Genomic DNA, 12,831 nt, shown 5'->3' on the forward strand with positions numbered 1-12,831 from the left:
AGTCATAAAGGCAGCCACGAAAAGCAGCTTAAGTCTTTATGAGCCAAACCTGATGGCACAGCACTTCACTACATTATTACTGTATTTATATTTTTACTTTTTTTTAAATACTTGTGGTGCCTTTGCAAAGCATGAAGCACCTATGATACTTCTGTGAGTGTCTCATTTGTAGTGCTCAGCTGGTGTCCTGCCGTATAAATGTGTGTAATGTGAGAGGAATGGGAAGCAGGACGGTGGTGGAGCCCCGGTGAAAGCAGTTTTTGTGATGGCACTGAGTGACCGGGGTCACTCTGTACCCAAAAAGCTGAGCAGTTGCCCACTCATCAATATTAGACTGAAAATAAGATGGTGGTGCAGATGCTTCCCTTTTATAGATTGCAGCTGCTTGGGATTTTAATGGCTCTTATATTTAAATAACAGGTCGCCAGAGTACCAATAGGATTTTACTTTTGCTGTGGAGGACTTCATCATAAAGAAGCACATAAAAAGATCTACGTAATGCATATTATCGTTAACATAGATACAAATATATTCGAGCATTTACTTGTTTTTTTTTTTTTGAATATTGGAAAACTTACTTTTAGGCTAATTTGACAGCCCTGCATTAGACTGAATATACAGAAATTGATTACTAGAATCCTGTCCATTTTACCAGTCCAGGGTGTTTTTATTTTGCTTACAGAAATTACCGGCCTAACAAATCAGGAAGTACAGAAAACTGAACATCAAGTGTACTGAAATTAGATGCACTCCAACCACCTGCACATGTCATAACATGAAGGAAACTAAGTGAGGGCGCAGTTTGCTAAATCTTAACCACAGGTGTTGCAGTTACGGATTGCCATTGGTCTTAATGTGGAAATCCCCGGCTCAGACAATAAAGCTGGATATGTTGGGTTGGGAAGAGGAGGACTGGGGGTGAAGCTGTCACTAGTGGTTTGATATCAATTTAACTTTACAGAATCTAAACTAAACATATTGATTTATTTACTCACTTCATCACAGATCCAATGTACATGCTATTTAAAAAAAAAAAAAAAGGGAAAAAAAAAATGTCTCACTTTAACTACCAGCAGTAGTGACAACTTTCTTACCAGCTTTCTTCAAACCTAGTTTGGGCAGACTTACCTCTTTGTCACGGTCAGATTTTGACAGACGCATCTGCCTGAGCATTTGAGATCGCTGCTCCATCATTAAGGTGCGCTCATAAGTGTAGGCTGAAATATCACTGTCATGCTAAGAAAAACAAAAAAAGAGCGTAAGTGCACCTCAGAGAGACATGGCAGCACCAGACTAGGTGAAGGATGGGCAGTGGCTGAAGCACAAATCCAGAAGCCTCAAGACTGCTGAGTAACTCGCCACCTGAGGTGCTGACGTGGAGAAATGCCTCTTCATACGATAATACAAATGTGGAAAGTTTGACTACTAGCCCTAAACCTGCATTATGGGGATATCTGGATATTAATACACTAGATAGACAGGTAGTCAGCTTTTACTTGTATTTTTTTTAATACTTGACTACTTTGTGTGGGAGGACCAGTGAGTCACTGCAGTGCTGTTATTAAGTGTTATCTAAAAATACATTTGCTGCTCTTCGAAGGTAGGTGACAATTTAAATAATGACACAACAATCTCCTATAATTGCACACTTATATTCTTATAGTTCAAGCATAAAGAAGCTGGGTATTTGAAATTGCTTAGCATGCGGCATTGAAACCTTTTGAAATCTGACCCACACTGTGAGCGCTTGTGACATTAAAAAAGTAAAAAAAAAAAAAATATTATCTGGCAAAATTTTCTGACATGAAAGAGAATTCACTGGAAATACATTTTGAATCCTGAGATCTTATGAAATTTTAACAACATAAACGAATGTAGGTTTGAGGTATAAAGCACTAAAACATTAGCATAAGGAGAAATCTTCTGTTCAAGCTCTAAACGTTCATGTTAGTAGTTGAATCATTTGTATTAGTGGTGCATATCATTTTACAAAGAAAGCTCATTCTAAGGTAGCACTGTGCTACTGAACTGTTTGTCTAGTTATCTTTAGAATGTTGAGTGGAAACAATGGCACTGCAATTGCACCTAAATATTAATGGAAACCGTACCTACGTATGTAAAAAGGTAACTGCCATCATATACAACAAGTAATATTGGAAATTTTTTTACTTCTTTATTCAAAGTGTTGTGGGACTCTGGGATAAACTCCCGAACCTTGACAACCATTAAGAAGAGTCTAGACGAGATAATGGACAGCTTAGCTATTAGCTAAACAAATGGGCTTGATGTATTGAATGGTCTACTCTCGTTTATCAGAGTTCTTATGTACAGGTAATATGAAAAATGTAAGCTGCTAAAGTTAAATGGGTGATAATTATTATTTTCACAAGTAAAAAAGCATTGATGTTAGTAGTAAGATATAAAATATGAAACACTGAGATAACAAAGAGGAAAATGTGGTGTTCTAATAATAAGGCATTTAAATAAGTACTTTAAAGTTGCTAGATATGTGAAAGGTTGCATATCAGTTCTCCATATCTCATACTGGTAACGGTAAGGTTTGTGGTGGCAACACAGAGTTGGCCAGTTCAATCCACTCTTTCCCTAGCAATTGGAATAGTCAGACAAGACATCATCCCTCCATCATTATCAAGATCTGTCCCACATCTCCTCATAGTAGTACATGTCTGGTACAACTAATGCAGAAGAGCTCAGATGAAATTCAAATTTAAATACGCTAGAAGTTCTCACTCTGCCGGTCCTCCCATTTTGCTGAGCTCCTATCTATCACAAAGAGTTAGTCCATCAGACCTTACAGTCCTTAGCTCAGTTACTTGTATAATGTCATTTTTTGGTGATGACAGTGGATGAGGTTGTAGGCTTGAACTGTAACCTTCACTTCACTATCAATGTCACGTACACTAACAAAACTGCACAGTTCACATTGTTCAATGGAAGGACCATTCCTACCCTCAACCGTGAATAAAACTTTAAAGTACTTAAACCTTCATAAAGCCGCTGCTCTTCCTCACATGAAAATAGTAAAAGACACCATTTTCTAGGAAAAGACCTTGACCTCACCTATTCTGATTTTAACTCCAATGTCACTATGCCCAGCTTCAAATCACTCTAGTGTATACAAGACATGACAATTTATTACAGAAGAACATCACCCACAAATAGCAGAGATGCAACCATGAGGAGCCCCCATTGGATACTCTTCAGACCTTGGCTGTACCGCAATATCCTGTTCGTAAAAATCACAAACTGGATAGGAGACAAATGTCAGGGGTGCAATCCTTTCATAACAAAACTAGACAGTTTCCAAACCTTGCCTGTAAAATTATGTCTGAAGGAGATGAGGATGCAGCTTAGATTTGAAAGACAGGCCTAATTTAAACATGTTTAAGCTAACGGGTATGGAAACACATCTTTTAATCCTAAAAATGATAATGGAATGACACACAGCAGCTGAACCCCCATATTCTTGCATTACCTTCCCACAAGATTGAGAAACAAAGTGACAAGTCTTAGTAAACGTCCACAAAATGTAAGCAAAGTACTGGCACTCTAGTTAACCATTACAACGCTGCAAAAACAAAGTGCCGGCACTGTGACTTGAAACTGGTCATCATGGCTTCTCCAGGTCCTCCGAGTCAGAGGTGGAGTACTGTGACCCTGCAGTGTTAGTAAAACAACAACTTATTTCATGCCAGTATTTCAGCATGCCAGTCTGGTAGTCTTGAGGCAATGCTCCCTCCTTCCATGTAATACTGAAACTGAATGTTATAAAAATCACAAAGGCATTTTACAGACATTTAAACTGTTACTATTACATAAAGGCAATTCATTGTGTGGAGCAGGCAGAAAGTTATACACTTGGTAACTGTCAGGATTGTGTTTCTTTGTAAATGGTGTCATTTTCCTGTCTGTCCTGTTTATATTCATTGTCATGTTTGCAGGTTTGCCTCGGGCCCATTACTCACCAGTTTGTAATGTGAGACATAAAGACCATCACAATATTCTGTCTGTTTGACTTGGTACTCTGCTGAGGTTTAGCTATTCCTCATCTTATTGTTTGCCCCTGTATCTATCTGTCCTTCCTTCCTTCCTTCCTTTTCCCTTTAATGAGTCAGTTTTTGGTAACTGGTCATTTTTATTTTGATCTTTCGGTTTGGCAAATTTTGCTGTGTTTTCATAAATAGCAATTTATGATTGTATTTGTCTTCCTTTTATTAAAATTTATCTTCTTGATTTTGTTTCCTTTCAAATATCTTTGCTCATTTTTTGGTAATTTTTAATTTTTCTTGAATCATTTGGAATTTTGACAGGTTCTTGCTTTTGTATTTTCCTTAGTTAAATTTATTACATGAATTTATTTCTTCTTTTTATTTTGACCAGGTGTTTCATGGTTACCTGCTGCCTTATTGCGATTTCTGGGCCTTGCCTCTTACTGAAGATAGTAAACCTCGATATACAGGCCTTTTTTTGTTTTGGCAAGGTCTGAACCGTAACAGTGGCATGTAATATTCACAGATGTCTAATCCTTAAATGACATTTATTCAGAAATTAAAAGCAACAAGCCTTCAAGGACACTGAAGTCATAAAGTGTTCATTTAAATGCACAACACAAAGTCTCAAGGCTTGCTGTTGGTGTGTTTGGATGCCTTTGTGTTGTACATGTAAACTGAAGTACAGATTAGAAAGTAAAGAAATATGGACTCTGCAAATTAGTTTAACAGTATTCCATAATTCCATGACCAACACAAGATATATTGATCATTAAGAGAATAAATAAAGAAACAAAATTGTTAGGCAGCTAACACTTATAGTGCACTTGCCACCTAAACAACAGCAACTGTCAGTAGTCTCTTTATAATTAAACTGAGGATACACAGAAAATAAAATAAAAAAAAACTGCTATACATTAAACATAAGTGTTGAAAACAATGATAAAACCATCATCTATCTATATTACAGATTATACTGTAACATATAGTTCTTTTATAAGGCATTTTAATTGTACATGGTAAAAAAATAAATGTAGCGAGACATGGTGGTAAAAAGGGAAGCTCTACGGCCTCACAGATCCAGGATCCTGGACTTATATCTGCTGTCTAGACCCTGCATTTGTCCAGTTTGCTTGTCCATGGCTTTCTTCCCACATTTCCTAAAATGAACAGGTTGGTCAACTGAGGATTCATTTTCTTAGTGTCATGTGTGCGCGCGCATGAGTTGACTCTACAATTGACTGGCACCCTACTCAAGGTGGTCTCCTGCTTTGAGACCAGTGCTCCCTGGATAGCCTCTTGACTCCCATATTATATATATATTATATATACAGTATATATATCAATGTTATTACAGTCTTTGGATAATATATAGTAGAAGTTTGAATCTGAGTAAGCTCAAGGCAGATTAAACCAGATTAAGATATAAAAGACAGACGCACCATTTCTACAACTTCAACTTCAGCTTCCATGCGTAGGTGGTACAGGAAAGTGGCGAGGTCCTTCTTCATTTGAATACTATTATCCTCCATCTGGGCCACTGTAAATATTCGCATCTTACACTTTTTCCAGACCTGTTAGGTAGATAAAGAGTAGCCAAAATACACTTACATATGTGATTTTCTCCACCAGATAAAAGTGTTGAATGCCAGGAAGGAAGCTCTACTCTACCTTGTGCTGCCTCAACAAAAATGGCAATAACATCAGCATGCCACCATCATGTACGATCCACCAGACATCGATATTGCCTTCTGAAAAATGCTCAGAGTTTGCTGGAAACAGAGAGATATTTTTTGGGACTAGCAGAGCAAGGTGTGCCGTCGTTGTCACCCTCACAGTATCTGAGGAAAAAGACAATTACAGTCATACAGATAGCGATTACCATTGCTTATGTCTTATAATCAAGAAGACCACTCCTGTATTTTCCATACTCACTGATGAAGGTCTTCCAGGCATGTGGGTCCTCACTCTGCCTCCATCCTTGAGGCCAACCCATCACTACAGTGTTATGCTTCATACCTCCAAGGCCACAGGACTGGATTAGGTGGGAGATACCTTCTCGCGCCTTCATTGCCACCACCAGCTGGCAAAACCCCTTCACCCGTTCTTTCTCCATCAAGTGCTTGAGAGTCTGCAGCAAGAAAAATAAGTTTTTGCTGAGCCACTCCAAATTACATGCATTTTGCATACATAATCCCCAGAGTACATCACCTTATTCCCATGAATCCAACTTATCATTCACATAATTTTTTCACCTTTGGTAACATTGGTTTTTATAGAAAAACACAACTCTTGACCTTTTACCCAATATACCCAGTGTAACATTTACTTTTTAAATCAGATTAATATGAATTACACTACTGAGCTCCGTGACTAGTACTCTGCCTCAAAATGTGGTTTTTAATAGGACACAAACAATTCATATGTAACTATTTTTCTATTAAAAGTCTAGAAACACCACTTCACTTGGGAGAATATCACCACTAAAAGCACAACATTCTCTGGCTGTCAAAAACTTTAGCATGAATATATTTTCGTTCTAGGAGGACACTGATGAAAAACCGTGAAACATAGTTAGGTCTCAAAAACATAATTGTTATCATTAATCTCTCGGTTTTCAAACCTTCTTAAGTACAGTTAGTGGGAGACACTGGGGGAGTTGAATTGTTTACTAGAAGAAACTCAGTGAAAGGTAAGAAGTGATTTTTGTTCACAAACACCCTACATCAAAGCACTGGCAAATGTCCATGTGTACATCACTAACAGGCCATGGCACAATGCGCAACTGATGGACAGGGCAGTAAATCACAGCCAGCCTTACTTGTTTGTTGCTTTCTACTGCACAAGTAAGTGTTGTGTTTCACATCAGACAATTCTACTGTTTTTAGCTTTCTGGCCTTCCATTTTAGCAATGCAAGATTAGAACCTAATCATGACAAATTTATTCAAAATGGAGAGCATACCATTTTCAGTGTAATAAATTCCAAAATCAACATGAGCCACACTGTAACTCTGACCTGTTCAGCAGCAAGTGCTTCGCCATAGCACTCCAGGAAGTTGCCAATGATGACAGACCCCACGATGGTCAGGCCTTTTCCAGCCTTCAGCTGGGAGGCAAATGTAAGAAGTCGTGGATACTTGACGTGAAGGTCCTCGTCCAGCTTAAGCAGCACAAGTAACTGAGGCCTACAAATACAGAAGCAAGTGAATTTTATTTTAGAAAAAATGAAAAAAGTTTAAAAAGATCATAAACAAATGAGCACAGTGAAGCCAACAGCTAAGACTAAGTGGTTGAAATTCTACTTTCATAAGCTTTAGTGCATAAGGTTGATACAACAGTCTCTTTAAGCAAGACATAATAATTAAAATAAATCTAAATAATTATGTAAATATACATACTTGGGGATTACCGTTTAAAATGTTTTAAATTTAACTTTGCCCCTTGCAGGAGTAGAATGACAATGCACTTGTCCTATTTTATGACATGCTAGACCAGGGTTCTCAAACTCCAGTCCTGGAGGGCCGCAGTGGCTTTAGGTTTTCAGTCTAACCCTTTTCTTAATTAGTGACCTTTTTTGCTACTAATTATTAACTTCTTTTGAATTAATTTAAAGTGACTTGCTCCTGAAGACTCAGACCCCTTAATTGTTTTTATTTCTTTAATAAGCAGCCAAACAATAATGAGATACAAAATTAACCAAAACATGACCGTGTCCATCATACAATATCTGAAAATAAAGATGATGGTCTCAGGAATGTTGATCTGCTCAGGTCCCCAAAACATTTTAACAGTGGTCTGAGAAAAGAGAATATCAACAAAATGTCTGCTGTTGCACAATGAGAGCAGCAAGAAGCCATGGGATTAAAGAGCGGGTTTAATTAACAACAAGAATGACAGCCTACTTAATCAACTGCTTGGAGTAAAACTGGTTGGAGTTTGAGGCTGGTTTTCTGTTGGCTCACTCGCTTCACATTTCATTTCTGTTTGGGTGCCGTTTAAGGAAAGAAATGAAGAAATTCAGAGGAACGATGGAAATTCAGGGAAACACATCTTAAAAAATGTAGTTCAGATATAGCGGGTTGGATAATTGGATGGAAAAGAAGTTAATTAGCAGCAAAACAGGTCACTAATTGAGAAAAGGGTTAGAATGAAATCCTGCAGCCCTCCAGGACCGGAGTCTGAGAACCCTGTGCTAGAGACCCTTTACCAGACACCACAAAGTGTATCCTACAATTAGGCTGACCTTTCAGCATAGAAAAATGTTCACCATTGTCTCTAATACTAACTGTAGGTGCATCAAAGTTTGGACCAAATGAAACTCTATGCTCTCCAAAAACTTACATTTGATTAAACATTCATCCATGAAGATTAAAAAAGTTCTCAAAAGTTAAAAATGAGAAAGAGTGGTACTACAAAGACCACTTAGCATTAGACAGCCAAAAAGTTGCAGAAGCTAACTTAACTTCCTCAACCTGTACAAAATGAGCACCAGTCTGGCAGATTTGCTGTGGTTGCAGGAAATGACCTTTTGTCCAGTTTGAAGGAGGTGAAGACTTGCATTAACTAGATATTCTATGCACAACAAAACAACAAGCAGGCAGACCAGACAGAGAAGTCTGAAGGGTTTTTAACTTTGATCTTGGGTTGAAAAGGAAGAGAAAAACACTCGCTATGCTACAAAAAGAAATCTCATGTAAGACACTTCAAATAGAATAAAAAGGGGGAAAAATGGTAAATGGTTTGGAAACAATCTGCTGCACAAGCATGTCTAAAGGAACATACACCAAAAAAAGGGAGTAATCTGTCTGAAACACACCTGTCCAAGCTAAAAAAGAATTCATCTAAGCAGCTATTTTCATCAGATAATTTAGGATAACAACTGAGAGTAAACTGAGAACAGGAGTGTTCTATGATAACAAGAACACGATTATTGTTAAGGTTTTCGGACAGATTTTTACAGAATCTAAAGACAAATGCTGAGAAAAACAGAGTATCATTTTTGTAGCTTGACCACCCAAAACAATAATTAACAACAACAAAAAAGGCCTCATGTTGTAATGTGTGAAAGCATACCTTTATATCTACATTTAACACATTGTTCATATACAGTATCTATACTAATAAAAGGCAAAGCCCTCCCTCACTCACTCACTCACTGACTCATCACTAATTCTCCAACTTCCCGTGTGGGTGGAAGGCTGAAATTTGGCAGGTTCATTCCTTACAGCTTCCTTACAAAAGTTGGGCAGGTTTTATATCGAAATTCTACGTGTAATGGTCATAACTGGAAGCTGTTTTTCTCCATTTACTGTAATGGAGATGAGCTTGAACGCCGTGGGGGCGGAGTTTCGTGTGACGCAGTACATAGAAAACCAGGAAGACCTCCAAAAAGTGCTGAAGAAAACATGCATTATATAATTGAGAAGGCAGCGAAACAATAAGAAGCGAGCGAGTGACATATACAACCATGTTCATGAGTTCTGCTACTTCAGAAACAAGGCACGATGTAAACCTACACTTTAAATTAAGTTCATAGACAGGCTACGCTGGCGTTTGTAATTTAGTGCCTGCCCATATAACGCCATCCGTCAGCGGCAATCCAATAGCAAACTCCCACTAAATATTCACGGGAGAGGAAGATGAGATGGTCAGGGTGGTGTTTGACACAAACTCAGCGAAACTGCGAGAAAAAGTTTTAAGTGCCAGGACTAAGGTAACATTAAATACAGCCATGGACATAGCACGAGATGGCACCAGCACAGCTGGGAACCTTCGATGCATGTACACCGAGCGGCTCACGTGAACTGACGCGAGTGCACAGATAAAGGCAACAGTTCCAAAGAGCTGAACAAAACCGAATTACACAATTGAAAAGGCAGCAAAAATATGAAGCGCCTGATAAGCATATTCATAAATCCAGCTACTGCGGAAACAAAGCACACGGTGGAAAAAGTCAATGTCCCGCTAAAGGAAGACAGTGTAAAAAAAACCCGTGCATGCAGTGTGTCAGGTCTCAGATAAAGAGAAGACGAGCTGTTTATTGATGCAGTAAGAAACGAATCGATGAAAGAAACCTGTCATCTTTACAACAATTGACAAACACGGAATGTAACTTGAACACAACACATCCTACAAATACGAGCCTGATTGAAAGAAATAATGATAATCAAATCCTTGATGACAGCAACACTCAGTAACACTCACAAAACAAATACTGTATATTGACAGACATATTACGTTATTTTTAAAATGTTCCCTTTTCTTTTCTAGCTTTTTAACACACTACTTCTCCGCTGCGATACGCTGGTTATATATATATGTATATATATATATATATATATATATCCCGATCTACATACTCGAATAATGGATACTTTATTCGCCATCAATGATTGTTTTGGTAAAGCCATACTCAGTGTATTCATTAGATGAACGGTAAAAAGTAAGAGCGAGGAGGATGACTTATTGAGGCATGCAGGCTGTAGTGCGTCAACGCTATCTGAATTGCGCGATCACATTTCAAAAATATATCTTTTCAAGTTCTATTTAGTCCATATGTGTCAAACTCAAGGGCGGGCCACATCCGCCCGGTGTAATTATATCCGCCCCGAGATCATTTTACATACTGTATTATTGTTATTAATGGCCCAGGTATATGAAGCGCTGGTAACACAATAAACTACAGATCCCATAATGCAGCGCTTCAGCTGCCTTGCGAACACTTACGCGTTAATCAAGTCTAGCTTATGATGCTGCAAGTTATTGCGAAGCTAGCTCACACGATGCTGAAGAGAAAAGTTGATTCTGAAAATAGAGCCTTTAAAAACCGATGGGAGGTTGAGTATATGTTTACTGAACCCGTGTGTCTCATTTGTGGAGCTAATGTGGCTGTAATTACAGAATTTAATCTAAGACGGCACTATGAGACAAAACATCAGGGTAACCTCAATGCAATGCAGAAGATACAGAAAGCAGAAGAATTAAATAAGAATCTGACACTTCAGCGGACGTTTTTACCCGTGCACAATCACAAAGTGATTTCAAGTGAAGCTGCTTTTATGGGAGACACAAATCACCAGTGCACCTTGCCCCACTTTCCCTGTTGCCAAGTAATGTTGAACCAAGTCGTCACTACGGTGTTCCCAAATACGCACTTTGCTGATAAACTGAGCGCACTGCGCACTGAGTTTGCACGGCGCTTTGGTGACTTTGAAGAACAAAAAAAGTCCGTCTACATGCGGCTCGAACCTTGTGCATGTTTGGTACCACATATCTGTGTGAGAAGCTCTTCTCAGTGATGAAGACTAACAAAACAGCACACAGGAGTCGCCTCACTGATGAGCACCTGCAATCCATCCTGAGAATCTCCACAACACAGAACCTCACAGCAAACAAAAACGAACCTGTGGCCAAAAAAAGATGCCAGGCGTCCAGCTTTAAAATGAAATATGAGCAAAGACAACTGAATGATTTGATTTGTTATTGCTGAAAGGAACACATTTTATTTATGTTTCCAGGTTTTGTTATGCACCATGTTCATATTTGAATTTGTATAATTTTGACAGGATATATTTTTATGGAGAGCAAAATCTTTTGGGATATTTAAAATCTAAGTTTATTTTTATATAAAATTACATAAGAGTAAAGAAATGTGAATGTTTGTTCTTTTAACGCTTACTTTATTTCTAACTTGTATAATTTAGACAGGATATATTTTTATGGAGAGCAAAATATTATAAGTTGTTTAAGGTTTGAGTTGATTTATTCAGGAATAATATTCCTGTCTGTTTTTACCATTCCTACCAAAGATATTTCTGTCGACTAAATAAAAATTCCTTCTATTTAAAATTTAAAAATAGAACTTGAACAAATACGATAGTTCATAATATCCACGCAGACTTGCACGTAAGAGCGGGAGTCATCCGTTTTAACAAGCAGCGTACTGCACTGATACGAAATAGCTGTGTGTGTATATATGTAGATATGTATGTATATGTATATGTATTTGTGTGTATATATGTGTGTGTATGTATGTAAGTATGTGTGTATGTATATGTATGTGTATATATATATATATATATATATATAGATATATATGTCACACACGCGCATGGGAGGCAGCTAAAGGGCTTGAGTGAAGGCAGTTCGAGGCATGCCGGGTGTGGCAGAGTGCACTGACTCTTTTCTCCTTGCCTGTAGACCATCCCGGGGATTTCACCTGGATCTCCTGACATCACTTCGGGACTGAGCCAATGGAACTCGGCCACACCATTTCAGCATAGAAAAATGTTCACCATTGTCTCTAATACTAACTGTAGGTGCATCAAAGTTTGGACCAAATGAAACTCTATGCTCTCCAAAAACTTACATTTGATTAAACATTCATCCATGAAGATTAAAAAAGTTCTCAAAAGTTAAAAATGAGAAAGAGTGGTACTACAAAGACCACTTAGCATTAGACAGCCAAAAAGTTGCAGAAGCTAACTTAACTTCCTCAACCTGTACAAAATGAGCACCAGTCTGGCAGATTTGCTGTGGTTGCAGGAAATGACCTTTTGTCCAGTTTGAAGGAGGTGAAGACTTGCATTAACTAGATATTCTATGCACAACAAAACAACAAGCAGGCAGACCAGACAGAGAAGTCTGAAGGGTTTTTAACTTTGATCTTGGGTTGAAAAGGAAGAGAAAAACACTCGCTATGCTACAAAAAGAAATCTCATGTAAGACACTTCAAATAGAATAAAAAGGGGGAAAAATGGTAAATGGTTTGGAAACAATCTGCTGCACAAGCATGTCTAAAGGAACATACACCAAAAAAAG

The 12,831-nt window shown here is 38.1% G+C and overlaps 1 protein-coding gene across 1 annotated transcript in view; it reads right to left on the reverse strand.

Annotated features, from left to right (window-relative positions):
- The window catches only part of LOC120516297 (solute carrier family 12 member 6-like), an 80,642-nt gene that overhangs the window by 10,734 nt on the left and 57,077 nt on the right, over positions 1–12,831 (reverse strand). The window contains exons 18-22 of the mRNA XM_039738265.1: positions 7,028–7,248; positions 5,946–6,141; positions 5,682–5,851; positions 5,453–5,584; positions 1,129–1,236 (exon numbers count right to left, since the gene is read on the reverse strand). Of these exons, the coding sequence (XP_039594199.1) occupies positions 1,129–1,236; positions 5,453–5,584; positions 5,682–5,851; positions 5,946–6,141; positions 7,028–7,248 (827 nt within the window). The remainder of the gene's footprint in view (positions 1–1,128; positions 1,237–5,452; positions 5,585–5,681; positions 5,852–5,945; positions 6,142–7,027; positions 7,249–12,831) is intronic.

This window comes from Polypterus senegalus, chromosome 1, assembly GCF_016835505.1.
Source record: "Polypterus senegalus isolate Bchr_013 chromosome 1, ASM1683550v1, whole genome shotgun sequence".
In the NCBI taxonomy this organism is placed as follows: domain Eukaryota; kingdom Metazoa; phylum Chordata; class Cladistia; order Polypteriformes; family Polypteridae; genus Polypterus; species Polypterus senegalus.